At 43.9% G+C, this 26,472-nt stretch overlaps 1 protein-coding gene across 1 annotated transcript in view; it reads right to left on the reverse strand.

The window, feature by feature from the left end:
* Nucleotides 1-23,503, reverse strand: part of DTX4 (deltex E3 ubiquitin ligase 4) — a 32,342-nt gene extending 8,839 nt beyond the window's left edge. Inside the window, exons 1-4 of the mRNA XM_088449815.1 lie at nucleotides 22,809-23,503; nucleotides 2,228-4,031; nucleotides 2,072-2,133; nucleotides 1,722-1,874 (exon numbers count right to left, since the gene is read on the reverse strand). Of these exons, the coding sequence (XP_088305941.1) occupies nucleotides 1,722-1,874; nucleotides 2,072-2,133; nucleotides 2,228-4,031; nucleotides 22,809-23,019 (2,230 nt within the window). The 5' untranslated portion in view covers nucleotides 23,020-23,503. The remainder of the gene's footprint in view (nucleotides 1-1,721; nucleotides 1,875-2,071; nucleotides 2,134-2,227; nucleotides 4,032-22,808) is intronic.
* Between the last annotated feature and the right edge of the window lie 2,969 nt (nucleotides 23,504-26,472).

Here is a 26,472-nt window from a genome sequence, read left to right on the forward strand (position 1 = left end):
GGCACTAAACTGGATAGGGATGACTCTGATGGGGGTAATTTTATTTAAAAGTAATATAAAAAAATGTATATAATATAATATTTAAGTTGGATGTTTTATTTTAAAATTAAATTGTTACCAACTATTATTTATATAAGAAAATGAAAATAATGATGTTGAAATAATTGAAAAAATCTATAAAAATTCCCATAAAAATTATGACTACAGGCACAACTATAATTAACTTTCTTTTATTCTATTTATGTTATTATAAATTTTTGTTTCTGAATTTTTTCCCTAAAGTAATATAAAGTTTGAGCTGCTCTCGACCAGTTCTAAAGAAGTGAAAATTGTATTCTGCAGGTGTAGTATCCATTTCACATACTAGTTCTAGGTATATTACACTGTACAAGGGGTGTTTACATGCGGTCCTCCAGCTGTTGTGGAACTACACATCCCTGCATGCTTTAGCATTTCTTAACAGCAAAACTGTGGCAGGGCATGCTGGGATGTGTAGTTCTACAACATCTGGAGGGCCGCATGTTGAACACCCCTGCACTGGACAGTTATGTAGAATCAGTACATCCTTGTATTAGCGCCATATACATTGATACATATCTTTTGGGTTTCTTACATCATAAGGTTTAGAATTAGTGTAAAATTATGGGGGAGATTTATCAAGCCTTGGGGTCATATGTGCTAAAAATCGCAGAATAATCTTTTACATGATTATCCCCGCTATGTACTAAATACAAATCGCAGCACAGCGGTAGCGATAACCGCTGTCCCTTCGAGTTACACCCCCGGGGTATTGGAGGAGTCTTTCACATTTTTTGACAGACTAACTGGGAAACTGTCACTGCGCATTTGCACAGAGTCAGTTTCCAGAGACTGCAGGAGAGGAATCGTAAGAGCTCTCTGCTCTCGATATATGATTGCATAGGCATAATGTGGTTTGTGCCATCTGTGGATGATGTAAACCAATGAGACCAAAATCCTCATTGGTAATTATAGGGGCCGCAGTCTGCAGTGGTGGTTAGCCTTCTGCAGGAGAACATTAGGCTGTTCTTACATAGCCAGGATCCATAAAATTACACAGAAACTGTGGCCTCTGCATAATTTTCTGAACTACGGTTTGATACATAGTCCCCTTGAAGAGAGACATAGTGGAGAATTTGTCCAAAGCAGCCAATCAGCTTCTGTCTTTGAAATTAAAGTCTTTGAAATGACAGTTAGTAGCCAATTGGTTGTTTTAAACAACTTCTCCACTTTATCTCTCTACAAGGTTTGATACATCTCCCCCTATATGCTTAAAATCAGAGCTGTAACTAGACTTTTTGGTGCCCTATGCCAGAAAGAGCATTGGCGCCCCTCCATTTTTCAAATAGGGACATAACACACCCAAAACAGGGTCATAGCCTCATGGGGAAGGGCCAGGAAAGATATAGGGGGCCAGGAGATGCTGGGGATGAAATAAGAGAAAGCTACAAGTAAGAATGATAATAAACAAAAAATTGACAGGCCTGAACAGCGCCCCTTGTGCTGCGGTGCCCTGTGCCATGGCACAGGCCGCACTACCCTAGTTAAAATGCTTACTATGAGTACCCCACTTTGAGTAACAAAAAATTTTAAAGACAGAGAAATTAAGTAGAGTGGGAAAAAAAATGGAGAAATGAGCCAATAGGATTAGGAAGTAGAAAAGGAGCTGATCATATGAAATAACACAGTTGGGTGGGACATACCTTTCTGATTACTGATTTTTCGACTACTGCCTTGGATACCAGGCACTGGTCGAAGGTCTTTCTTCTTTACAGGTGGTGGACAGAAAACAGGGGAGGTAGGGATGGACAGACAGACTGGAAGCCCTGCAGCGCTCATTAGTAGTCCACTGATACCTAATGGAAGACCATAAAGAGTTGCCGCATCTATTTATATGTACTAGACTTCCCAACATACACACACACACATTAAATAAAAAAAAAGAAAGAAAAGAGCAAATGGGTATGGTAACACTAAAAAACACACTTCGACTAATGTCAGATGGTATGAGCCCACATATATACTCCTGGCTGTTTAATATTATATTTATTACCTGCCAGAGCTGGTGAGATCATTCCTGAGCCTTCTAGATTACTGAGAGGCACTGGAGGCACCCTGTGGATTGCAAAAGCAATTACAATCAACATGTTATAAGTGTAGAATGTTGCAGACATACATTGATAACTCAAAGCATACAATGGATATTTACCTAGTGATGCCTCTGCCCTTTTCACTTTGGTGACTGTCATGCCACTGTCCTTTAACTGGTGTCTTCTCTGAAGGTCGCCCAGGCCAGCTGGCTGATTTCACACTCTGCACCAGGAGGCACTGTGGACATGTGCAAGGTGGGGGGCTTCTACTTCCTCTGAGTGACACTGAACGAGATAGGCCTCTACCAGCTATGCCAGACCTGAAGTGATTGTGCCCAGAATTGGGGCTAGCAAGCCCGGGCTTTGAGTCAGTAGATCTTGAAGGAGACCTAACTAATTCTGGCTTAGGATCTGCAGGTCTAGAATAAGATCTAACAAACCCTGGTCTAGAGCCTACATTTCTACAATCGGGCCTCATTACTGCAGATCTAGATTCGTGATGCCGGGAGTCAGATCTAAGCAGTGTTGGTCTGAATTCAGCTGGTCTAGAATCTGATCTGGTGAATCCAGGTTTAGAGTCAGACCTGACCAAACCAGGCCAGAAGTCAGCAGGTCTAGAATCAGATCTAACAAATTCAGGTTTATACTCATTAGGTCTAGAAATCGATCTGAGCATTTCAGGTCTAATCTCTGCAGATCTAGAATCGGACATAAATATTTCAGATCTGCATTCTTCACATCTGGAACTGGACCTCTTGAACACAGCTGTACGGTCTGCCGTTCTCGACTCTGACCTCACTAGTTCAGGTCTTAAGGCTTTGTAATTCAAGTCTGATCTAACCAACCCCGTTCTCGAATCTGCTTGTGTAGAATTAGAACTCACAAATGTAGGGCTAGAATTGTCAAGCCTACAGTCCATATGCATGTGTGTCCATTGAGGACTAGTACTTTGTAATCCAATATAGGAGTCGTAAATCATCGGGTTTGTATTTCCCGGTTCAGGGCTGTAGTTCAGTGCAGCGGTTTTGTAGTGGGAAGGGGTATAACTTGGACTTTCTACATTAGCATCAAAATTAATCAGTTCATTGCTTGTATTGTCTATGTCTTGGTCGTAATTTACTAGCAAGTCATTAGAATCCACAGGTCCATGATCAGAGTGCAATGGCTCAGTACTAAAATTCACCACACCAGAGTTCAAGTTCATTAATATCTGATTAGAGTTCATAAATTCATTATTGGAATTTCCCAAGGTGGGGCTAGCACCAGCCAAGCCATAATTGGAGCTCATTGGGTCATGTCTTGTGTTCATTGCCCTCAGTTGGGAGTTCCCAGGTACCGGGTTGGAGTTAACTAATAAATGGTTTGAGTCAATTATTCCTTGGTTGGAGCTCACTAGTCCTTGATTGATGTTTATTAGTCCTCTGTTAAAGTTCACTAGTCCTTGGTTGCAGTTAGGTACACCTCGGTCAGAGCTCACAAGTCCATAGTTGGCATTCACTAGTCCCTGGTTGAAATTTTCTAGTCCTTGGCTATAGTTCACAGGACTTCCATAAGCAGTAAGTGACCCATGTCTGGAATTTATATCCCTACTCGGATGTTGGGCCACTGCAGTCTGGAAGTCAGTTTGAGGACGTTTGATGCCGACAGTGGGATAGGGTTTCTGGGCCCGAGCCCGGACTCTAATCCTCTTCTGTGAGGGGAATTGCATTTGGGTCATGGTCTGAAAGCATATATGGGACCCACTGCAAGGCTCGCCAAGACGAACCCCTGATTGCTGTCTTTCCAACGCCTCCTGGATTAAGACTGATAATCGGGTTTCAAAAGGGACCCACTGTCCTGGAAGCTCCTCCCATTCCCACACAATACATCGTCCAGGGGCAGTGGACAGTGAAAAGCTCACTCTCCTGACTGGATACAAAGTTCCTGTGAAGAAATGGAAGAAATGGTCACTATGCATTTCATTGTTCCATGGCGCATTACATAACTAAGCGACGTACAAAAGTGGTGCTATTTAGACAGAACAGTAAACACATAAATGCATAATAGTTTTTACATTTTCATCTAGTTGGTTGTTTTCCAAGTGGTAAATGGAATTCCCTTTACCAATTTTAATATAGCGAACACTGACATAAGGAACAGGCATCCACATGAAAAAAATGCAGCAAGTATTCTGTACGTACACAAAGACACATATCTGTCAATCTTAAAACTTCAAGAAATATTTCATGATATTTTGAAGTGAAGTGATTTGCATCCGTTCTGAAATATGAGAAAGGGAGCCGCTATGACCAGGATGTTTTTAAAAGTCGGAGGCACTGTGGTGTCTATACTGACAATATACTCGGTAAATATGCGCTTTTATTATATATTTGTGGTATGTGAACAAGAAGATAAAAAAAAAATCTGCTGTGGAAACATTTTGCTTTTAGGCAGTTGTTTATTCATCTAAGCCAGAGATACACGCTCTCAGGAATATGGTAGAGTGCATTACGTAACTTTTGACATCCAAGAAAAAAAAAAAAAAGACAAGACTATGCTTTACAATATATCTTTCATCTGGTTTATTTCCTCCAACACAGTTGAGAATATAGGTTAACATTGATCTTTACTGCCTACTGTATGTACTAATGTGTAGCCCACTCTGTGACTGTCTGTGGGGTCTATTCATTGTTAATTCATCTTGCCGCGAGCTCTGGAACAATTCGTCGTTGCTCTAGCGCGGAGACAGCTGATCCAAAAATCAGCTGTCTCTCCAAATGCTTTCACTGCTCCTTTTGGAGCAATGAATCTTTTCACTGCTCCTTTCGGAGCAGTGACACAGATGTGCATGCGTAACCTACAGGTCGACATCCAGCGAAAGGAGCTGACAGAGGCGGAGGGATCCCTCTTCGCAACCCGGCCCTTCTTCCCATAGGGAAGGAGCTGGTTGCACGCAGCGAGCGGGAGGAAACGCCATCTGCTGAGGGCGAATGCTCCCGTAGTCAATCTCCGAAAATATTATATTTTGGGAGCTTAATGAATTCTGGCCCTGATTCAGAGCCGGACACTCTGACAGAGCGCTCGCTTTGAATCAGGGCCGTCCCTCTTAATTTTTAGAGCGGTCTCCCGGCCGCTCGTATAGCTGTGGGTGACCACCCACAGCTATAGCGAGCAGCCAGGAAGATAGTCGCGATGGTCTTGACCATCGGGCTTGCGACGAGACCTTTGTGGTAGGGTCTCGTTGCCGCAAGCCCTGGAGTGCTTTCGGCTCTATCAGAGCCTAGAGCACTCCCACTGACATCACTTATGATTTATTCACTTATGATGTCAGTGGGGCCGGCCCCAGACGGTAGGCGTTCCCATGGGAATGCCTCCATCCGGGCAGCCACGCCCCCGGCACACCCACCAAAGGGGGCGTGCCGTCACTCACCATCGACAGCACGCCCCCTTTGTAGAGAGACCCGGAGCGATGGCTTGCCTGTCGCTATCCGGGTCTCACGCATGCGCACGACGGAGCCGCCTCCGTCGTGAGCATGCGCACTGGGCCAACATCGACCTGCTTGTGAGAACTCAGCGCTCGCTCGCGAGTCTGAATCAGGCCCTCTGTCCCCATACTAGTGTATGGGAACAGCGGGCCATTCCGCAAGAGGAAGGCAAGTAGGAGATATCGATGATCTATCCCGTTTTACCTTCTTGACGAATGGCCCGATAACTTAATTTCTACAATTGCAGGTGAAAATGTTCATTTGCGCCTGTTTTTGTAGAAATGAAGCGATGAATAGGCCACTGTCTTAGGGGTATATTTACTAAAGAGCGGGTTTTTATAAGTGGAGATGTTGCACATAGCAGCCAATCAGAGTCTAGCTATTATCTTCTATAAGATGCTAGATAAATGTTAAGTAGAATCTGATTGGTTGATATGGACAACATCTCCACTTCTAAAAACCCGCACCTTAGTAAATATATCCTTTATTCTCTCTTAACTGAATGTGTGTGTGTGTATATGTATGTCTCTCTCTCTCTCTTATTGGTTTGACACCATGCTCCTCACTGAGTCAGAGTCTACTGCGTATGTGTCTCCGGTAACATGTCACCCGCTCCATGGTCCCAGAGGACGTATACAACTCTCCAGGGAGATGGCCGCTGCTCCATTTTCCCAGTGATTTGCCCTGCTATAGTGTCGATGGCAGACTCCAGAGAAGTAAGTATTAAACATGGGTGAAGGATGTGCAGTGCGGGTGCCCCTCTGGACCCAGGGACCCGTGTTCACTGCACACCATGCACCCAATATAGATACAGCAAGGACTGCAAGTATGGGGCTATTTGTCTGTTTTACTGATTTCTACTTATATTACTTTTTCTGTGTTCCTCTTCTTTTTTTTTTTTTTTTAAATAAATGCAACTTTATGCTTGTATTACAATGAAGATATAATAAAGTTGTGCGGACAACTCGTTCACTGACAGCTGCCCTAACTTCAATCAGTATTGTTGCCTTTAAGTGCAGATCTTCTGAATGAGGCTGAGAACTGTAGCTAACAAACTCCTTTATGAAAAGAAATGCCCGCTCTTTGTTCAGCGTGGGTGCAGTACTAAAAGAGCCGCTCACATAATTTCCTGAAAGTTATGGGTTTTTCTTTCACGGGGACAGAAGAGAGAAAATGACATTCTTCCAAGACCAAGAAAAAACCTCTATTGTTATTCAAAGATCAGAGCTACAATTGCCTGACATACAGTCACAAGAGTAAGATTATTTCTTTTGTTTTGTAAGAAACAGCTGGGATTGTGCACATGGAGTGTTACATATTTATGTCTGCTGCCATATTTAGTAAATGTTATTATGACTTGTTTTTGTTTTTGATCTGTATTTAAAAAAGCAAACAAACAAAAAAAAACCCATACAGCTAAAATGACGTCATTTTAACCTGTTAGAAAGCAATCCAAAAGCAGAGTTAATTTTTTAAATCTGAACCGCGGGAAGATTTGAACCACGACTCTGTCTGACTCAGTACCCCAAAATGATTTTGAACTCTGATTCCGTTCGACTCGGGACCCCTAAATTCGGTTGTCTGTTCTCGGAGAACCCGGACATCTCTAATTATTACCATTTATTTATATAGTGCCACTGATTTATGAAGCACTGTACAGTGTGTATATGTATATATATATATATATATATATATCACACACACACACACACACCCATTACTTTCAGTCCCTGCTAACAGTCTAAAGTCATTAACATATGAAATATATATTTAGAGTAGTAGAATATTACTGTATATGAATAAAATGTTGACCAATTCTACAGTTTCCCTCATATCTACAGGATTTCAGAAGGAAAAGTAACATTTATATCCGTAAGTATGGTTTCTAAAAATAATATTGAGTTTTATTAACATCAATGTGAGCTGCCATAATGATTTCTGCATAATGGAACATGAGCCATATAGGGGTATTCAATATGAAACATTAACTTCACTGCCGAAGTTTACGTTTCATATCGGGGTTTTTTTCTGCGTTAAAGTATCGGGCGCGCTCCCGTGTATCTCCGTATTCAATTTGAAATCGTCGAAAACGGGAACCTCCGAAGTTGGATTTGCGTAAAGTTACGATTTTTTCCATAAAACATTTGTAAGACCCCCCTACAGTTGTAAAATCATGGGGGATCACTATGGGTACCCCCGTTTTAGCCTTTAAATGAAAGTCGGTGATTTAAATAGCCGCAGCAGGTGTTTTTTTCCCGACATTGAAGAAGTGTTGCAGAAGAGCACTTAGGTTATTTTTTTCGTTTTTTTAAGTGGTCCCATCAAATTTGGGGTACATGAAAATGGGTACTAGCATATTTTTAAGTCCCTAAAGTAAGTTTTTTAAAATTCTGCATTTGTGCACCTGCCGCTATAATTCTATTCTTCAAAACACCTGCCGCATACTTGCAGAATAGCCCTGAACCTATTTCCCTATTGTTAAACAATTTTTTCCCATTTTTTTTTTCACCCCAATTTTTAAATTAATTTTTTGGGGTGTCCCTATTTTTTTTTTAAACCCAAATTTATTTGTTTAAGGGTAACCCGATTTTTTGTAGGACATTTTTTTTTTAACATTTCCTTTTAAGGGGACATTCCCAAAACTACAGGCTATTTTTTATAAGCCTACACCCCCAAACCCCTATTCTGCTTTTTTTTTCACTTGCTATAGTGCTTAGAAAAATTATCCCTGTTTTTCAAAAAATGACCCTTGAGCCCATTTAAGGAAAAAAACGGGAATTTTTGGGAAATATGCCTGGGACCCCCCTAAAGATGTCCTGACATGGGGTATCACTATGGGTAACCCCGTTTTTGCCTGCTTAAGAAAGTCGGGGTTTTAAATAGCTTTGCAAGATGTTTTTCCCTGCTGCGGCTATTAGAAACCCCGACTTCCTTCAGGAGTTAAAAATGGGGGTACCCATAGTGATCCCCCATGTCTAGACATCATTAGGGGGGTCCCTAGAATATTTTCCAAAAAATCCCATTTTTGTTAACCTTTAAAAAAAAATTTTACAAAATTTTGAAAAAAAATTACATAAGGTCCCCTCCAAAAGCCAAACTAGCCCCAGGCTAGCCAGCCAGTGGTGGTTTCTAAAAATACCGGGAACAAAATGTGTAGGGTTCCACCGTATTTTAGAAACCAACACCAGGCTGCAGGGACTAGTGCTGGTTTTAAATATAGGGGGCAAAAACGACGTGGGGAACCCCCTATATTTAAGACCAGCACCAGACCCAACCGACCGGGGTGCAATGCCACAGCCCGGAGACCCAATCACCGGGGCTCCAGGTCCAAAGCATTACTCCCCAAGTCGGTCAGCGCAAGCTAGGTATCTCGGGGGAGTCAGGGACCCCCCAAAAAAGGGTCCCCCTCTCCCGAGCACCACAGGCTTACGCTGAAGCCTGGGGCTCAACCCCATACCCCTGGAGCGGTGGATATGGGGGTAATAGGGGGGCCAAATAATGTAAAACTATTGTACTTTACAGTGGAACTACAAGTGCCAGCATGCCTGCCATTTTGCACTTGTGGAACTACAAGTGGCAGCAGACATGCGGCACCTGTAATTTCACTGTAAAATAAATAGTTAAAAAAAGACAAAACACACACACCGTGCCCAGTATAAGTTTATTACACACACCTACCCATTCACACATACCTATACCAGATGTTCGGTCCCCTTGTCCAGTAGAGATCCATGGTAGCTGGCCCTGCAAGAAAGATTTCATACTCACCTACATCCAGCGCTGGTCTCCGCAGTAATCCATGGGTGTTTTATAACAAAAAAACGTGTTACCCGATCCACGCTACAAGCTATGTGTATGTGTGTTGTCACACATACACACAGCTCCCGAATGGCCGCTGCCGGGACTTCACGGGGCATTGCAGTCCCATCAGCCAATCAGCGACAGCGCTCACTGTAGAGCGCCCGCTGATTGGCTCCGGCAACTGACAGTTCCCACGTGGGTGAGTCAGCCCACGTGGGAACTGTCAGTTGCTGGAACCTATCAGCGGCCGCGCTACAGTGAGACTGCAATGCCCCGCGAAGTCCCGGCAGCGGCCATTCGGGAGCTATGTGTATGTGTGACAACACACTTACACATAGCTTGTAGTGTGGATCGGGTAACACGTTTTTTTGTTATAAAACACCCATGGAAACTTCTGGTATAGGTAAGTATGTGTGAATGGGTAGGTGTATGTAATAAACTTATACTAGTCACGGTGTGTGTGTCATGCCTTTTTTTAACTATTTATTTTACAGTAAAATTACAGGTGCCGCATGTCTGCTGGCACTTGTAGTTCCACAAGTGCAAAATGGCAGGCATGCTGGCACTTGTAGTTCCACTGTAAAGCACAATAGTGTTACATTATTTGGACCCCCTATTACCCCCATACCCACCAAGCAAGGGGTATGGGGAAGAGTCCCAGGCTTCAGCATAAGCCTGTGGTGCTCGGGAGAGGGGGACCCTTTTTTGGGGGGTCCCTGACTCCCCGAGATCACCGGCTTGCGCTGACCAACTTGGGGTGTAATGCTTTGGACCTGGAGCCCCGGTGATTGGGTCTCCGGGCTGTGGCATTACACCCCGGTCGGTTGGGTCTGGTGCTGGTCTTAAATATAGGGGGTACCCCACATCGTTTTTGCCCCCTATATTTAAAACCAGCACTAGTCCCTGCAGCCTGGTGTTGGTTTCTAAAATACGGTGGAACCCTACACATTTTGTTCCCCGTATTTTTAGAAACCACCACTGGCTGGCAAGCGTGGGGCTGGTTTGGCTTTTGGGGGGGGACCTTATGTCATTTTTTTCAAAATTTTTACACATTTTTTTAACAGGTTAACAAAAACGGGAATTTTCGGGAAATATTCTAGGGACCCCCCTAATGATGTCTAGACATGGGGGATCACTATGGGTACCCCCATTTTTAACTCCTGAAGGAAGTCGGGCTTTCTAATAGCCGCAGCAAGTGCATAAATGCGACTTTGAAGAAAGTGGTGCAGAAGAGCATTTAGAATTTTTTTGGGGGAAAAATAACTATGCCCAGCAAATTTGGGGTACTTGAAAATGGGGGTCAGCATATTTTAAAGTTGCTAAACAGACTTGAAAAAATCGTGAAATTCCCACTTGCGCAAGGAGCTGCAATGAAAAAACACCTGGGGCATACTTGGGGACCCCCCCAGAGTCAAGTTCACTATTTTTTTACTTTGTTCCCCAACATTTTTTTTTTTGGCCCCCAAATTCAAAGTGCTTTTTTGGGAGTGTCCCGATTTTTATCTATTATTTTTTTTGACACAGATCGTTTCAAGGGGTGATTCTGAAGGGTGCAGGCTATTTTTTTTAAGCCTGCACCCCTAAACCCCAATTCTGCACTTTTTTTCGACACCTATTCAAAGGTGAAAACTTATCCCCGTTTTTTAACTTCGACTTTTCAAAAATGCGATAAGTCTTTGATATTGAATACAGTGTAAAAGTAAAACCTGCGATAATGACGTCATAATTGCGATATTAACTCAAAAACGATGTTATCGCACCCATATTGAATACCCCTGATAGTCTGCTGTAGAACACCGCCCCCAGTGGTTACTTTATGGAATGACTGCTTTGCTCTATAAGGCAATGCTTTTGAATGCCTGTATGTTTCTATTTAGAGAGGTTTTTAAGCGAAACAATTCTTGCATTCGCCAAGCACATTTTAAGTTTAAAATAGAGATTCGGGAAGAGAAAGGCACTGAGCTGAAAAAAGGATGTGTACATTTTCATCAGATTAGGAGATGAAAACTTTGAATTGTACAATACTGATCATTATACAATGTAGTTTCTATTGCAATTGTTAGTCACAACAGATGTTGTTTCACAAAGAGAATATAAAGCAATCATTGTAATGAAGGTGATAGGAAAGGGTACATTAGCTCTACCCAATATACGGCAATATGACGGACAGGGCCTTGCTGAATACGTCATGTCACTTCTCACCCACAAAAGGAGTGTCACTCGGACAGGGGGCAACAGTTAGGGGCACTTCAGGACTGTGAGAAAAGTCCCTTTTCCCAGGACATTATTAATTCTTTTTCTTATTGTCTGTGAATAAATCTCCTGCTCCCCTGTGCACTCACAACCCAAACCAACCCCCTCCTCAACCAGCCTCTCTCTCTCTGGGCATCTGTGTCTCTTATTCACAGCCCAGCTGGTCCCTCCCCCCATCTAGATTCCATTGTATCCCCCCAGCGACCAGAGCCTGGGGGTCAATCTTCCCCACCTCCTAATTAATGTTTAATGAGCAAGAGACCTGGGTGCAGGGCTCTGACAGATAGAGGTGAAGACTACAGTGACAGATATTTGTGTAGCTAACAACTGCAAATGGTTTTATTGCTTTGAGTAACACAGAGAGAGCCCTTGCCTTTCATACAAGAAGCTTTAGTACTGGAGTCTTGTGTGCAATGACACTTTTTACTGGATATAAATAACACTTTATGGGAGGACATGTTTCTCAAATGCAATGATTGTCTTTCGCCCTCAAGGTGTTGCCTCACCTATAAAACAAACAAGCACAAACTCCCCTGAGAGCTACTCTATTTCAAATAAGCAAGAATGTACTGTAAACTATAATATATATATATATATCTATATATATGTGTAATGTGAACAAGTGGACAGCAACCAATCAGCTTCTACATATTGTTTTATAGTATGTACTTGATAAATGTTTTGTAGAAGCTGGTTGGATGCAGTGGGGACAAACCTTGGCACTCCAGCTGCTGTGGGACTACATATCCCAGCATGCCCTGCCAAAGTTTTAGCATTCCCTAATAGCAAAACTCTGGCAGTGCATGCTGGGATATGTAGTCCCACAGCAGCTGGAGTGCCAAGGTTCGCCACCACTGCAATAGGCAATTTCTCATCTTGTCCACTTCCCCACTTTTTAGAAAACTTGATACTCCTCCCCCTAAGAGTCAGAGTTGGCAGCAACATTAGCGTTAAAAAAAGCACAGACATTAGTGTATTTCTGCCCTTATGGTGTGCACTGCTCCACATCAGCATATGCCCCTGGTTTACACCAGGTATACATCACAAACACTTAAGTCTAGGTTTGTGACCATTTGTTTTGCTTGCAAATAATAATGGGATGCAGTTGAAATGCCGGCGGTCGAAATCCAGACACCGGAATCCTGACCCATGGGCAGAATACTGGCGTCGGAGTCCAGTCATCAATTGAGATGCCGACGCCAGAATCCCGAATGTAAGTATAGCGGGGAGGTTAGGTTTATGCCGTGGGGGTGGAGGGTTAGGTTTAGGTACCACTGTGGGGGTTAGGGTTAGGCTGGAGGTTAGGGTTAGACTGCGGGGTTGGAGGGTTAGGATACTTACCGAGACCCCGTCAGGATTCTGAGCATCGGGATGCCACCGTCGGTCTTCTGACCGCCGGCATCCCGTATGTATTCCATAAAAATATCTATATTTGATATGCATAAAACGACTCCTTCTGTTGAAAATAAGCAAAAACATACATACAAATAGCATAATATAGGCATTCACACACAGCCAATCACAATCAGTATGCTACTGCTGGCGACCATATTGGTACATATGGTCGGCTAGAAATGACCACTTAGAAATATGGAATTCTCAGATGTATATGTGTGATTTTGTTCTTGACCACATATTCCATTGCGCAAAAACACCCTAGCTGTATTTGGCCAATATTATAAGGTGCAGAGAGGGGGTGAGGGGTGGGAACGGGTACTGATTACCCAAGCACAGGCTTGTTGGAGAGGCCACGGTGGGGTGTCTGGTCTAGGTGATGAAGGTATTTTTTACAGAGGGGGCATGGCCATGCATCACTACTTTGCCACACCGCCAGTCTCGCAACAACTCTGTCCATGTACTGCCAATCTAGGTGTAAGTGGCAGAATCATGCAAACATACATGGGCACATATGCATGTTCCAATCACATAACCACACAGTGCCAGAAGAAATGCAGAAAAAATTACTATAAAAAACAGTCTGATGAAGGTGCAGATGTAAATCAGTAGTTAGAAAGGGCCCTGCTTGTGACAGCTTACAGTCTGGCACAGGGCCGTAACTAGGGTGGTGTGACCAGTGCCATGGCACAGGGCACCGCAGGGCATGGGGCGCTGTTTGGACCTGTCAATTTTCCTGTTTATTATCATTCTCACTTGCAGCTTCTTTTCTCCCCATCATCTCCTGGCCTTCCCTATCTCTCCCCTGGCCCTTCCCCATGAGGCCATGGACGTTTTTCAGGTGCATAATCTTATGTCACTATTTTAAAAATGGGGGAGGGGGGGGCGCCAATGCTCTCTCTGGCACAGGGCACCAAAAAGTCTACTTACGCCTCCGGTCTAGCATCCCAATGTGACAAGTGTACAGCTCCCCAATAAACCTTTAAACACCCCAAGGCAGATTATGTTGTAGCTCACGTCACTAAACAAAGTCTATCTGCCCAATCATCTTCAATAGAACACTATAGGAGGCAGTAGGAATTGTAATCAGTGATGTATCTTTAATGGTGCAGGGTGTGCAGTACCCACAGGCCTATGCAGTGCCCACTGGCCTGTTCAATATGGTCCCACGTCACCACCCTGCACCCAGAACTATGACTACCAGCGCCAAAGTTATGGTGCTCTCTTCAGGGGTGGTAAGGAGACTCGGATCAGTCAGTGCCACTTCCTGAATCAAATCTGAAGACTGTGCTTGAAATAGGTTGCCGATAACAAAAGACTTCGCCACAGTGCCAGTGTCTTGCCATCTTTTGCGTAGGCGCCAGTGACATATTTCCTGGAGGGCGAAAGCCGTAAAAAAAGTCTCAACTTTGAGCTGCAGTGTCGTTACAGAATAAAATACAAATTATATTGTGAAAGGCTCTTGTCTATATAGAACATGATAGGTAGGGATATCCAATGCAAGGTCTTTTGTCACATGGGGGAATTATTCAAAAGTGAATAAGCCTTCTAAAGAGCAAGTATATAGTAACATTACATAAAAAAGTACTGTGCTATGTTGCATAGAGTTTTTTGTGAATACAATGTATCCCTATGTCTGGGAAATGTTCTAGTCTTAGGTCATTATCTGATAAAGACAAGCTGCGATCTGCCATTATCCAGTTTAGAGTGGTCACTAAGAACATTGTGTCATCTGAGTGTATACACTTTCAGGGGAGGGCAATAAAGCGGTCTCTCAGCTGCTGTTGAACTACACATCCCAGCATGCCCTGCAACAGTTTTAGCATGGTCAAATAGAAAAACTGTAGCAGGGAATGCTGGGATTGTAGTTCTACAACAGCTGGGGGGGCCCACTTATTTCCCAGCCCTGGTACTACAGGCATTGCATTAAGCAGTCCCTAGATCTCCTCTGCTCTCATGATACAGATTGGAGACACCCAAAATACAAAATGTCATGGAGAATTTGTAATCCCAATAGGGCCTTTGTGGAGTAACCCATACTGTCTACCAGATAGAACCATTTCTGATTTCCACTCACTCCAGTAATACATGAGAGCTTCCTGCAAATATAGGTAACAGCGCCACTGGACAACAGTTAGCACAGTGGTCAGCATTACTGAATCACAGGGCCAACGCCTTGGGTTCAATTGCCACCAAGGCCAGTTGTATCTGAGTGGAGTTGCATGTCACCCTAATGCTCGTGTGGGTTACCTGCCACAATCCAAAAACTCACTGGCTGGTTAATGGTCTTATGGCACAAAAAAAAAAATCCATGTAGGAAATATTAATTGTAAGCTCCACTGGTGCAAGGGCTGATATGAATGATTGAATATTCTCAGTAAAGCACTTCAGAATATGTGTGTGCTATATAAATAATTGTTAATGTTATACAGAAAGATCATTTTTGTTTTGTTATGATGCTATTAAAAAGTGTTTTAGAAGGAAAGAGCAAATTTTACATCTGTTGTAAGTATAGGAGATCTTGTACGACATAGATGGTCTACAGCGGAGTATAAGATAGAGGTGCCTATAGACTTGTGTAGCATGGTCTATACACAGCTGGCTCTTAGCTGTGGGAGCTTGGAGCTTGAGGGATAGTGACTAACAAAGACACAGCTGTTCTGTCTGAGACCCCCAACCTGACCCCAGACATAGAGAGACAGATAACTTCAGAGACAAGGACTTCCTGCTGGGGTCTCTGGCAGCGCATCTTGCAACTCACTCCCACTCTCCCACCAGCCAGCCTTATTCCAGTAACAATGAGCAGCATAGTACACACGCATCCTCTCCAAATATAAAAGCCCTGCAGAAAATCTGGATATTACACCCAGCAGATAGAAAGTCCCGCAGGACACTTTTCCACGCCAGTGACTGCGTTTTGTGTTAGAACACCAGACTGGGGGTCCTTTTGTGTGAAAGTATCTTTATCTCGGGTGAAATCTGAGATCCTCCATAGGGATGAAGATCAACCTCACTAATGTTTTAAACAGATGATTTTTAATGGGCCTGGGGGCTTGCTAGTTAGGTTAATCAGGGAGAAAGCATGGTTCCTAATGAGACAGTCTGTGATATTATTTAAACATATATAGGAAGGATTACCACACTATCCCTTTAAACCGGGACACTCATGAATTACACAGGTTCTGTGGCTGGCTGGCTTTAAGCCTGGACTTCACCTGGTTTTAATCAGCCACAGAACCTATGTAGTCCAGGAGTGTCCTGGTTTATAGAGATAGTATGGCGTGCCTATATATAGGCATCATTTGTCCTTCATTTTGTCATCACTTTCTATATTCTCTGCACTGTAATCAATTGAGAAAAATTGGAACAAAGAAGCTGAACAAGATACAATAATCCAAAAACAACAGCAACGATGTAAATAATAATACATGTTTGGTGGCCTGAAGGCCAAAAGCAGCTTTTGACATCTCCTTTTGACATCTCTGAGCTCACACAAAGACCTATATAAATGTTACTATATGACTTCTATACAAACATAGGCAGTTCTACTCTACAAGTAACTTTTTTAAGTGTATGCATTTTTAAACTTTGCATGCAATTTACATGATTTGCATGTTCTATTTTGTTCTGCACCATAATTACCAATCAAGCAATATAATCTATACCCTGACCTGTCCCCTAGAACATGAAATTCTGACAGCATAAACATGCAAGAATAAAGCTGCAACATTTTAATAGCATATGCAGAGATTGATCTTTTCCGCTATCACTTTACTTCTGGTTTGGTCACAGGGCCTGATTCAGAGCTGAACGCTCTGACCAGAGCGCTTGCTCTGAATCAGGGCCCTCCTACCTTTTTTTGGAGCGTCCTCATGGACGCTCGCATAGCTGTGGGTTACCACCCACAGCTATAGCGAGCGTCCATGATGATGGTCGCGATGGTCTTGACCATCGCGACCATCAGGCTTGCGACGGAGACCCTGCGGTAGGGTCTCGCTGCCGCAAGCCCTGGAGTGATTTTGGCTCTATCAGAGCCAAAATCACTCCCACTGACATCACTAGTGATGTCAGTGGGGCCGGCTTCAAACGGTAGGCGTTCCGGCACACCTACCAAAGGGGGCGTGCTGTCAATCAACATCGACAGCACGCCCCCTTTGGTGCGAGACCCGGAGCGACAGCTTGGCTGTCGCAGTCCGGGTCTCTCGCATGCGCACGACGGAGCTGCTCCCGACCCGTTTGCGAGCGTCCTTTGCTCGCGAATGGGTCTGAATGAAATCCACAGTTTTCTCACTTCATATGTGCAGTCATCAGATCACGCATGTGCAAGCAGTGGCTTAATGGTTCTCCTGATGAATGTGTACAAATGTAGCCCAAATGCTACAATGGCTTCGTACTAAGGGGGTCATTCAGACCCACTCGCGAGCGGCAGTACGCTCGCAAGTGGGTCGATGGTCCCCACTGTGCATGCGCACGACGGAGGGAGCTCCGTCGTATGCATGCCCGAGACCCGGCGAGCGAAGGACTTTCCATCACTCCGGGTCTCGCACCAAAGTGGGCGTGCTGTCGATGTTGATTGACAGCACGCCCCCTTTGGTGGGCGTGCCTGCCAGACGGAGGCGATCATGGGAATGCCTACCGTCTGAAGCCGGCCCCACTGACATCACTAGTGATGTCAGTGGGAGTGATTTTGGCTCTGATAGAGCCAAAATCACTCCTGGCCTTGCGGCTGGGAAACCCGACCGCAGGGTTTCCCTCACAATTCCGATGGTCGCGATGGTCAAGACCATCGCGACCATCTTTTTGCACGCTCGTATATGCTGTGGGTGGTGACCCACAGCTATACAAGCGTCCAGGAGGACGCTCCATATTAATGGAGGAGGGCCCTGATTCAGAGCGAGCGCTCTGGTCAGAGCGTCCGGCTCTGAATCAGGGCCTAAATTTCATCATTTTTTCCAAACAAGAACTGAGGCCACACAGCAGATATCTCTGATCTCTACTGTGGTCATCCCTTCGTAAATAGCAGGGATACTTCATTATTGATGGTATCCTATACCAATCTCTTCCGAAACGTCCTGGAGACTCACAAAATTCCCCCAGTCCCTCGGAAGAGTAGATGGTCCACGTGTATCCCGGCCAGTTTCTGGCATGGGTGCATAAAGCCACAATTTGCGTAACTATGAGGAGGTAGGGATGGGACAATATGACTCCAGAAATACATAATATTGGCCCCACTCCTTCCAATAGGCTAGGGCCTAATAACAAGGAGTGCACGGCCCCAATGGCGATCACCTGCAGTTCCCCTCCAGGCTTCTCCCAAAAGGGAAAAATCAAAGATTGCCAAGTATAGAGCATCCTCCAAAAACAGCCGTCTGAAGAATATCGTTAATATGCTCCTTACACCATAACCTCATAACAGCCTGATTCCTTTCAAAAGTCTACTCTTCCGTTTGATGATAAAAGATCATTTGATTGTGAGCTATTGCTACAGAACCTGTTCGCTGTTTGCATCATGATGTTAACGAATTGTTTTACAAATGTATGGATACATTCCTCATAAAGCAGGCAGAAACTTGAAGTGGCCACTGAATTTACCAAAGGTTCTATTCATTGGCATGAAGGACTTGAACATGTAGAATGTCCTAAACACCATCAGCACACCTACAACATACTGTACCTCAGAATAGGGATCACTGATACTTGTACAGTACAACAGTGCACAACCGTTCATGGCAACTTCAGAAAGGTCATGGACATAACATATGTCTTCCGTCCATCCCATAGGCAAAGGTAGAGGGGTTTCCGGATGCCTGGAAACCCCCCTCCCCAGTCCACACTGTGACCACAATAGAAATTGCAATATAATAGAATTTTACTAGTGCTGCATGTTCTTCTCAGGATCACAAATTAAATAACTAGCACCATCTGTGGACCTATTAACATGTGTCAGCCAGTAATAAATACACCTGTGCACCCACTAGGAGAACTGGAAAACATGCACTGTTAGTAATGCACTGCTATAGACCATCAATAGGGTTACTTATTAATACCATATAATATTACACTATTTAGTGCATAAGGAGACCAATATCTACATATATGTCCAGGGCAGTGCTAGGTTCTTCTGCTGCTCCCCCAGACCCCTGGACTTGCTCCAATGCTCTGGAATAGTGCTCACATCTAAAATAAAAACATTGATCTCAGACTGAATGGCCATACTACCACATCTAATGGCTTACTGTGATCACTGGTCCTGTGTATGTTAGAATTATGATATACAATACACGTTGCATGAATCATATTAAATCTGGATAAGCGGTACTTATGCCCTCTTCATAGACTGGCCACACTCACTCTAAGATCAAGCATTTGGAAATCCCCCTCTAGAAATCCTGCGTTTACCACTGCATCCAGCATTCACAGAGTCATGTTGTTTATACTGGGGTCTTTCTGTACAGGTACCAGTGATCCATATTCAAAGATTCCTAAGTTTGGCTTATTGTGCCTTGAAACGCATCTCAGAACAATGGATGAAAGGTAAGTTAGAAGTGTACCACCACAGCCTGATAGGACACTTTGGCATAGATTAAGACACCATGCAAATGATGACTTACCAACCCAACACCGTTTCCCAAAGATTTTATATTTGCAGCTATTAAAGGGCTGGTGCAAGGGCACACTGATGATAATGGGCATCAAACCAAATGTACATATGGGCAAATATGTGCACAACGCTGAATCAACTACAGCCCAACTTCAGTTCAACTCTGCTTCGGCCCCATAGAGCAGAGGTTTCCAAACTACGCATTACAGTCCCTGTATTAAGGATACCCATGCTTAAGCATACGCGACTTAATTACTACCACAGTCAATACGATTTGACCATCTGGACTCAGGTTTGGATATCCTTAATGCCTGGACTGTAATGGGGGAATTTGTGAAACTCTGCCATAAGAGTATAAGGGGGTCTATTCATGAAGAACATGAAGTGGCTAACAAAAAATATCACTATATAATTTTGTATAGTGCAATGTATAGTGATGTGTAGTAGCCATTCATGTACACTTACATTTTTGTGCGGTAACCGGCCCCTCCGCGATCCCTGGAAGCAGAGAGAGTACAGACATATTGAGTGCCCGATATGTCTGCTCTTCACTGTGGATGCCCCTGCGTCTGAGAGCAGCAGGTCAGATCAGACCTGCTGCAAAGGACGCTGGGAAAAAGGGGGCGGAGCCAGCACCAGGTTCCAGAGATCAGGGAAGTAGCTCTGTTCGCAGTACAGATTATGCCATCCTGAGATGGCGAATCTGTATGCAACAGAAAGCTGAGCCTTCTGTTCTTCTATGAACCGCACTCACCATACAAAAGTATGGTGATGAGTTTCATACATGAAGCGGGGTGCCGCTGGGGAAGAAATAACCTTCTCCACGGTAACCCCATGTATGAATTGCCGACAGCAGTGAAAAGCCCTGTTTTCAGCCAAACAGGACTTTTCACTGCTTTATGAATAGATCCTAGAATGAGTTCCCTTTCTGTAACATATGTACTGTCACTTAGCAGTGATGGTTACTGGTAGACATGTTTCTAGTATAAAAAGAGAAGTGATTCACAAACACAAAAAGTAATACACCCAATAAAAGACCCATTTCACAACATTGCTCTATTTTTTCTATAGTCAAGGTTATATCAACAGGTAAATGGATAGATAGCAAGAAACAAAGAAGGGCATTGTCTGCTAGATGAGTTGTCATGAATTAGTGTTATTGTCTCTTCTTAAGGGTGTTGTTGTTGTATACATGTAATGCTAACTTATGGTAATCACTGAAAAATAAAAATAGTATTTTTAAAGGGCGGCCTTATTTTTTTCCCACCTCTGACTATGTTATTCTACAGTGACGATCAGCAGTACACACTGTCACATTGTTTCCATCATGACCTAAAGATTTTCCAATGTTCCAAAAATAAGTTAGACCGAACAATTTCACCATTATCACTGCTTCTGATTCATGTCTGCGTGTCTAATTGGGAACAGTACAAAATTCATCTGAAGAATCAGCAGGCTTAGAGCCTGAATAACGGGAAGTGCAGCAATTTCTACACTTTTTTTTTTTTTTTCAAGCTTGTCCATCTGCTGCTGCTGCAGTTTATTCTTGGGGGAGGCGCAGGACAAATCCGCTAACGCACAGCTGTGAAATATCCAGCTTTTCAGGGGAGGTTTTTATTTACTGAAGAGATGTTAGTGTTTTACAGGCTATAACCAGCACTAAAGTCATCATCTCTCCTCTGCTGTCTCTCTACTTGTAAAAATAGCCTCAATCACTTAAACCAGAGGTTCCCAAACCCAGCCATTACAGTCCAAGTTTTAAGGATAGCCATGCTTGAGTCCAGATGGTTTAATCAAATTGACTGAGGTACCAATTAAGTCATATGTGCTTAAGCATGGCTATCCTTAAAATGTGGACTGTAATGGTGAAGTTTGGGAACCTCTGACTTAAAAAAAAACTGCCTTTGTATTCAGGATAACTGAAGTAGTTCCTACCTAGTCTCATGTCTTCATTTAGGGCTTCACCACACTGTCAATTTGCATGTGGTGCTTTTTGATGAGAGAGACACCATGAATGTCACATTGAAAATGCAGGCAGCCATAAGGATGACTGGCCACCCAACACTTCACTTTCCATGTTTCAATCATTATTATTAAACTTTATTTATAGGGCGCCACACGTGGTCTGCAGCGCTGTACAGTGGGTTTGTCATTTAAATATCAAATATGCATGCCATACACAAATCTATTGCTATAGAGATCAATCAATAACATCTGTAAAATGATCAAGATAAGAGTTTCATGTTATACTATAGGTGCCCAGTGGCAAATTCAACACGTCCTCACTTCTGTCCAGTAATATCATATTACACATGTGTCTTCCATGCATACTGGACATTTTTTAATACAACCCCCCTCCCCACATACCCCAAAACAAAAGAAAATCTGCACAATTCCTTATACAGTCATATGATATATACTAAACTGATATATATAGTGCATCATTGAAATCGCATTGTCTATAGCTTCTACGTGTGGAGAGCAATATGTCAGCAGTTTGTTGGGCATATTGTATATATACAGAGCCGTAACTAGACTTTTTGGTGCCCTGTGCCAGAGAGAGCATTGGCGCCCCCCCTTTTTAAATAGTGCACCTGGAAAAGGGCCATGTCCTCATGGGGAAGGGCCAGGGAAGAGATATTGGAGGCCAGGAGATGCTGGGGATAAAAGAAGAGGAAGCTACAAGAGAGAATCATAATAAACAGGAAAACTGACAGGCCCAAATAGTGCCCCCTGCCCTGCGGTGCCCTGTGCCATGGCACTGGCCGCACTACCCTAGTTATGGCCATGTATATCTATCTATATATATAATATACACACACAAATATGTCAATTTTTTGTGCTGCATCTATCTTTAGCTGGGAGTCACTTTTTGGGCCAAGTTTTAATGACTTTAGCAATTTAACAATTTTCTACAACTCTTCCTTAGCTGTGACCAATCTCTCTCTTACAAACCAATATCTCCAACAACTAATAATAACACTGAGAAACTCAGGACTGCATCATGCTGAGCCGCCCGTACCTCCAATGTCGCTCCGCAAACGGTCGTAACAAAATGATTAGTACAATCGCACCTGCCGTGCACACGGCACATGACCCGCAAACTCGCCCCCTGCACCTGCCGATCCCCTGGCATATATGGCACCGCCTGCTGCTGCGACCACCTTGGCATTTACCATCACTCACCTGTGTCCAGGCGGAACTGGTTCATGGAGATCAGGTCCAGGATATATGGTGTCAGGCTGGCATCTGCCTCTCCCAGGCTGACGGAGCTGGCACGGGGGTTCTCCCGGAGCACCTGCTCGATGTAATGAGCCACCTGCGGGCTGTATGGCTTCCAAAGATAGCCCTCATCCTGCCACTCCCAAACCAGCACCTTGCCCCTGTCCAGCATCATCTGTGAGGAGTCCCTCAGTGGAGGTCAGGGGCGCTGCTGGGCACCTTGCGGGCACTCCTGGGTGGTAGGGTCAATTCCCCAGTGATTTCGGAGGGGAGAGCCCTGTCCTGCAAGTCACAGCTGAGGTTTTTTCTAACAGAAACTCCAGGGTCTCTTTCCAGATGACTGTCCAGGAGAGGGGCACATTGCTGCCAGGCCAGTGATGGGTGATTCTCAGATGTCCTCCTTATGCTGCTTCTTATTCTCAGCCCTGTGCAGCCTGCAGTGTGTCCTATTTACTACTCTCTGATGTCACTTACTTCTCTCTTTCTTTTCTGTCCATTTAACACTTCTCTCATCGACCGATTTCTTTCTGTATCTACAAGACTTTCTCTCACCTTCAGCTTACCCTCCCTTTCTATAGTCACACCCTCCTCATCCTCCTTCTGCCCCAATTCCTATTTCCCTAGTAGTAGCGAGTAATAGTCCCCGTGCGTTCTGTGTCCCTCGCAGCTGGGTGTTGTGTTGGGACTGGGAGGCCTCTCCAAGGAAGGAGGGAGGAGGAGGAGTGGGACTGTGGGAGAGAGAGGGGGGTAGGCTCACTATTTCTTCTGGCAACTACTTCCCTAAGTGCCCCTCCTCCTCCCCCCAGGGACAAATCTCTCAAACCTATGGGTCCCTTTGTATACAACTAATGATCAATCACCCCTCCCAAATCCTGCCCCTTTCACCTCACTCTTATCTGTCTCTAACACCAAAGTCCTCTTTATGCTGCCAATGTATGTCTCCAGTTTTCCTTATGGCTTGTCTACTTTCTGGAGCTGTCTAGCTGTCTCAGAGACCTGTACTTGCTACATACACAGTGTACACACATAATCACATGTACACACACTGTACACACAGACATATGCACAAACGCTACACACACACATATATACACAGACACTGTGCGCACACACTTATGTACACACACATATACACAAACACTGCACGCACACACACTCCCTCTTAAACACACTCCCAGCTCCTCTCAGCCTGCCTCCCTTGTACTTTGCCTCCTGTCCCCATGCTCTCTCCTTTCTTTTCTCGCCCTCCCCCCTCTCCATTCAATTTTTAGAAGCATTCAGGAGAGAGCTGAAAATCCTTAATGAGCTACTGGGTTGTCTGACCTATTCTGAGCAGGGATCCCAGGCCAGTACTACAATGGGTCTGCAGCCCCCCTCACGTCTCTTGCCTCATTTCAGTTATTGTGATTATTCAGAGTCTGCCCCGACAAATCCATCCCTCATTACAGAAACCTTGGGAAAGAAGCACAGATCAAGTAGGGTGTCTTTCTTGTGCGACAACAATGATCTTGATGGAGGTTTCATTTAATGGGGAGATGCTTTCATTGCAGACAGGACACATATCATAGTGTCTGTAGGTATCAGACCAGAACGAGGGAAAATGCTGGCTATACACACACACACACAAATGTATTTATATATATAAAGTATATATATGTATATATACAATTCATAGATCTAGCACTCCCGTATACTGAATAATTTCATCCGGTGCCCTCACACAGGGAACAATCAGGCATACAAAGGTGCGGCACTCAGACACAATACACATCAAACCAATATACTTTCAATGTTTCAGATGTATTAACTGTCTTCAGGATAATATTATCCTGAAGACAGTTAATACAACTGAAACATTGATAAGTATATAGGCTTGTGTATTGTGTCTAAGTGCTGCACCTTTGTTTGCCTACATGTGTGTATGTATACATAGAGAGAGAGAGAGACATAAATCCATTGCACCTGCCACTCCTAGATGCGGGGTGCAAACCTGCACTCACCATTCCCAGGCTTGGGGTGCGAAATGGCATGTGACCACATTGCTGAAATAAATAAAACACAAAACTTAACAAACACACCATCATAAATTCACACACCATAGTACATGAATAGTGGGGGTTTGGGGGTTTCCATAGTCCCCTCTACATTCTCCCCCTCCTCTGTCTCTCTTCATCACATATTAGTCTCTCAACTGCATCTCCCACAACTCCAGTATTATTCACTTCTCTTCCACCATGGTCCTGCTGCATCACCACTAAACCCTGCACCCTCTCTTTTCTCCAAGTTACCTATCCTTCTCCCCCCCCCACACCACACTAAACCTCCACCTTACCCATCACCTGCTGTCACCCTTCCTCATTCAGAAGCCAGCCACATAACCCCCACACTCCTTATCCCTCTTCTCTAGATCAATATCACCTCCACACTACATCAACCCTAATAATCTCATTCTCCTCTCAACTCTGTCCCTCTCTCCTGTTCCCTCTGGAAAGCCAGTTTTGTCTATAATAAACTGGTCCCTGTTCATGAGCACTTCATCTGCAATGCCTGGATTCTCCTTGCCATCACCAAACCCTGGATTTACCCCTCTGACACCACTGCTCCTGCAAAATTCCTCCATCACTTGGCTTCCTGGCTTTTAATCTTCAACTGGGCCCTCAAGACCCATTTCTTCCTCAATGCTTTCCAGCGCTCATCCTAACCCACTACTCTATGCTCCTTCCTCACTATCTAGCCCATCTGTGTCACCCCTGTTTGTCTGACCCTCCCCTCAGAATGTAAGCTCTCACGAGCAGGGCCCTCTTTCCTCACGTGCTTCTTCTTGCCTTACTTTTACTTTAATTTACAATGGTGCCTAAAACTGCTTACTGACACCCTGCTGCTTATTTAGGTGTTATGCAGCATTGTTTATAAATCATGTACTTGTCCTGCATTGTCTGTACTGTTAATAACTGTTGTCTTGTGTGCTCATTTGTTTTTGTACTTTGTAAGGCGCTGCGGAACCCTTGTGGCGCCATATAAATAAAGGATAATAATAATAATAATAATAATAATAATAATTGACCAATGCATTTAAGCCTGAAGCCCACATCACAGGACCCCATTTCTCTGCAGGTCCTACACTATAGTCATGATTCTGAAAACCTGATAACTGCTATTACACTGGTTTAACGCTCACCTGCCACCTAACTTATGGCTTTCAAAGGTGAGATAGTTGCTAAATATAGTTGCTGTAATACTAAGAAAACAGCTGACAAATGAGCTTACTGTATATATACTGTATATATATATACACACACACACACACTTACTTTGGGGAAGGCTCTTTTCTATTCCAACATGACTATGCCCCTGGCCTGCACAGAGCCCTGACCTCAACCCCATCGAGCACCTTTGGGATGAACTGGAATGGAGATTGCAAGCCAGGCCTTCTCATCCAACATCAGTGCCTGACCTCATAAATGCTCTACAGAATGAGTGGGCACAAATTCCCACAGAAACACTCCAAAATCTTGTGAATAGCCTTCCAAGGGTAGTGGAAGCTGTTATAGCTGCAAAATGGGGACCACTTCCATATTAAAGTATATGTATTTGTTTGAATACAATGTCATTACAGTCCATGTTGGTG

This window comes from Taudactylus pleione, unplaced genomic scaffold (genome assembly GCF_031769625.1).
Source record: "Taudactylus pleione unplaced genomic scaffold, aTauple2 ptg000497l, whole genome shotgun sequence".
Lineage (NCBI taxonomy): Eukaryota > Metazoa > Chordata > Amphibia > Anura > Myobatrachidae > Taudactylus > Taudactylus pleione.